This window comes from Orycteropus afer, unplaced genomic scaffold, assembly GCF_000298275.1.
Source record: "Orycteropus afer afer isolate SDZICR_OR568_19922 unplaced genomic scaffold, OryAfe1.0 scaffold00893, whole genome shotgun sequence".
NCBI classification, from domain to species: Eukaryota; Metazoa; Chordata; class Mammalia; order Tubulidentata; family Orycteropodidae; genus Orycteropus; species Orycteropus afer.
This window is the reverse complement of record NW_006922480.1, coordinates 404,846-408,150: the sequence shown is the minus strand read 5'-3', so window position 1 is coordinate 408,150 and position 3,305 is coordinate 404,846. Positions and strand designations below refer to the sequence as shown.

The 3,305-nt window shown below is 38.5% G+C and overlaps 1 protein-coding gene across 1 annotated transcript in view; it reads right to left on the bottom strand.

The window, feature by feature from the left end:
• Window positions 1–3,305, bottom strand: part of DPY19L1 (dpy-19 like C-mannosyltransferase 1) — a 130,778-nt gene that overhangs the window by 11,716 nt on the left and 115,757 nt on the right. The window contains exon 19 of the mRNA XM_007958244.2: window positions 2,895–3,020. Within this exon, the coding sequence (XP_007956435.2) occupies window positions 2,895–3,020 (126 nt within the window). The remainder of the gene's footprint in view (window positions 1–2,894; window positions 3,021–3,305) is intronic.

Below are 3,305 nucleotides of genomic sequence, written 5' to 3'. Positions count from 1 at the left end.
AAGTCCTACACCACAGGAATCTTCGACAGTGCTGTCTCTTTAAATATCCAAAATAGTCAAGCCGCTTTTTAAACCTACAAAATGGCGGCACCCTCCGGACCAGCAAAAGTCCACAACTCAGCCCACCTTTCTCTTCACCTTCTCTGTTTGTTCCCCAGCCACCGTGCATTGACCGTGCAGTCCCTGGCTAGCAGGGTGATTTTTAGGTTAATTTTTAGGTCCTACCACCACTCGGGAATGTCCAAGCCGTTTGTGTCGTCAGGGGCGTTCAAGTCCCTGCCAGACCGCAGCTCTGTATGTCTCCTTTTTTGGTATTTTCACACAAATTCCTCTGCTAGTTGGGGTTGAGTCTACTTCTGTATCCTTCCCTTCAAGGCTCAGCGGTCCAAGATTATCTTCTGTGTTTGTGTCAACTGGTTTCCCTTTTCTTTGTTGAAGAGGGTCTGTGCAATCCTTCTGCCTAGTCCGCCATCTTGCCGGAACCTCCCATCAACATTTTTTAAGGATATGGAAAAAACAATCACTAACTTTATTTGGAAAGGAAAGAGACCTTGGATAAGCAAAGCACTACTGAAGAAGAAGAACAAAGTAGAAGGTCTCATGCTGCTGGATCTCAAAACCTGCTATATAGCCACAGTAGTCATTGTTAGCTTGCAGAGAAAAAAAGATTATGGAAATTATGTTTTAATGTCTCAGTAACTTACAGGTGTCTCCAATTGGCATAAATGAATTGGTGATTAGCGCCCAAAGCAAGAAAACCAAAAATTCCCATCACTGTCAAGTCAATTCTGACTCATAACAACTCATTTTTTTTTTAAATTATAACTATAGGAACAAAACCTTTCCTATAAATATTAATTAAATTCAGATCATCTGGCATATATTCAGAAGAAAATCATTCAATGATCAGTAATTATTTAAGTTTATTTGGTGAAAAAGATATGTAGATGGTATGCCACAAAATTTTCACTCAGTCAATAATGAATAATTTTTCATAATAATTTTATGTATTATTAAAATAGATGGTGAATGAGTATGATTAAGTCACAGGTGTATCAATCTACTGAAGCCTTCTGTTTGTTGTTACGTGCTATGAAGTCAGTTCTGACTCACAGTGACCCATATACAACAGAACGAAACACTGCCCAGTCCTGCGCCATCCTCACAATCACTATGTTTGAGCACACTGTTGTAGCCATCCTGTCGATCCATCTTGTAAGGGTTTTCCTCTTTTTCGCTTACCTTCTACTTTAGCAAGTATGATGTCCTCCTCCAGTGACTGGTTCCTTCTGATAACATGTCCAAAGTGTATGTGGCAAGGTCTCACCACCCTGGCTTCTAAGGAATATTCTGGCCATACTCTCTCTAAGACAGATTTGTTCATTCTTCTGGCAGTCCATGGTCTATTCAATATTCTTCTCCAATACCACAATTCAAATGTATCAATTCTTTGGTATTCCTTATTCACTGTGCAGCTCTCACATACATGGGGCTACTGAAAATACCATGGCTTGGGCCAGGTGTACTTTAACTCTTTAAAATGACATCTTTGCTCTTTAATACTTTAAAGAGGTTTTTTTTTTGTAGCAGATTTGCCCAAAGCAGTATGTCATTTATTTCTTGACTGCTGCTTCCAAGGTCATGTTTGTTGTTGTTGTTGTTATGTGCCGTCAAGTCGGACCCGACTCATAGCAACCCCTCCTTGGGTTTCCGAGGCATTATCACTACGGAAGTAGATTGCCCCATCTTCCTTCTGAGGAGTGGCTGATGGGTTTGAACCGCCAGCCATCTGGTTAGCAGTCAAGTGCCTTAGCCACTATGCTATCAGAGGTCATGTTTAGTTGCAGAATAATAAGAATTTTAAAAGTAGTATTATTCCATAAAACATTCTTCATTTCTGATGAAATTGCTTCTAATGCCCTTTACCACGTGAACCTGATACTTTACTAGGTGCATGCCAAATGTCACATGAGGCTACTATCATCTGCTGTCTAGCTACCTATGAACAGCATTTCTAAATAGTCACCATTAGAATTTATATTTGCTTTCAAGATCTTACTGACACTAGTAGCTATATCTTGCTTAAAGAACCTCTCCATAGAACTAGATATATTTTTAAATGTAAACAACAGAATATGGGTCATAGCAAAATTAATTATTTTCCAACTCAGACAAGATGTGAAACAAGAAAGGAAAGTTTCATTTCAAACTGAGCTGACAGAGGGTTGCATCAATCCACGGGATGAGATGTGGACAGAAATATATAGACAGTAGAGGCCCTAACTCCTTAGGACAGAGATGTGTAGACAGTAGAGGCCCTAACTCCTTAGCTGCCTCATTTTATTAAAATGAGATAATTACATTATCTTGTTTGAGACTCTAGAAGCCTTTTGAAAGAAAGCAGATCTACATTTAGATAAGTTTTTAAAAATATCAAAGGAAAGTATGAATAATTTGCCCAATCATCATTAAATAAACTAAACCAACCCACTGCCATCTGAGTCGATTCTGAGTCATAGCAACCCCTATTGGGTTTCTGAGGCAATAAATCTTTATGGAAGTAGATTGCTCAGTCTTGCTTCCGCCAAGTGGCTGGTGGGTTTAAACTCCCAGCCTTCTGGTTAGCAGTCAGATGCCTTAAGCACTGTGCTACCAGAGCTCCTGATATTATAATTTTTTTAAGGTGCATGCAAAACAATATAAAATAAATTGATATGTATAACAAATAGGAAATAAAAAAAATCTCATTTAAATATTTATTTAAAAATGGTTTTCCATTTAAACTTTGTAAAATGTTATATACATTTCACATATGCCACCACTAAGTAGCACCTGTCATGAAACACAATTGACTTTTCATGTTTTATAAAACACTGATTGTGGTGAATACTCACTTGGATCTTCTTATACACCATGACTCTTCTAGAATATAATAATTGACTTTTAACTTAATCAACTGTTGCTTCACTTCTTCAGCTGCTTTTCGACTATACATAGAGTACACTATTTTCGTTCTGGCCCTGTCAAGAAAAATAGTTGGACAGGAAAGTTTCAAGATTAAAATGGACAAAGTCTATATATTCGAAAGAAAGCACTAAATGTGACTAAAACCAAAACCCACTGCCATCGAGTCAGGTCCGACTGATAGTGACCCCTCCTTGTATTTCCAAGGCAGGATCACTACGGAAGTAGATGGCCCAACTTTCCTTCCGGGAAGTGGCTGGTGGGTCTGAACCACCAGCCTTCTGGTTAATAGATTCCTTAGGAGATTATATAGAAGAATCAGGTCAAGAGAATATGCTTTG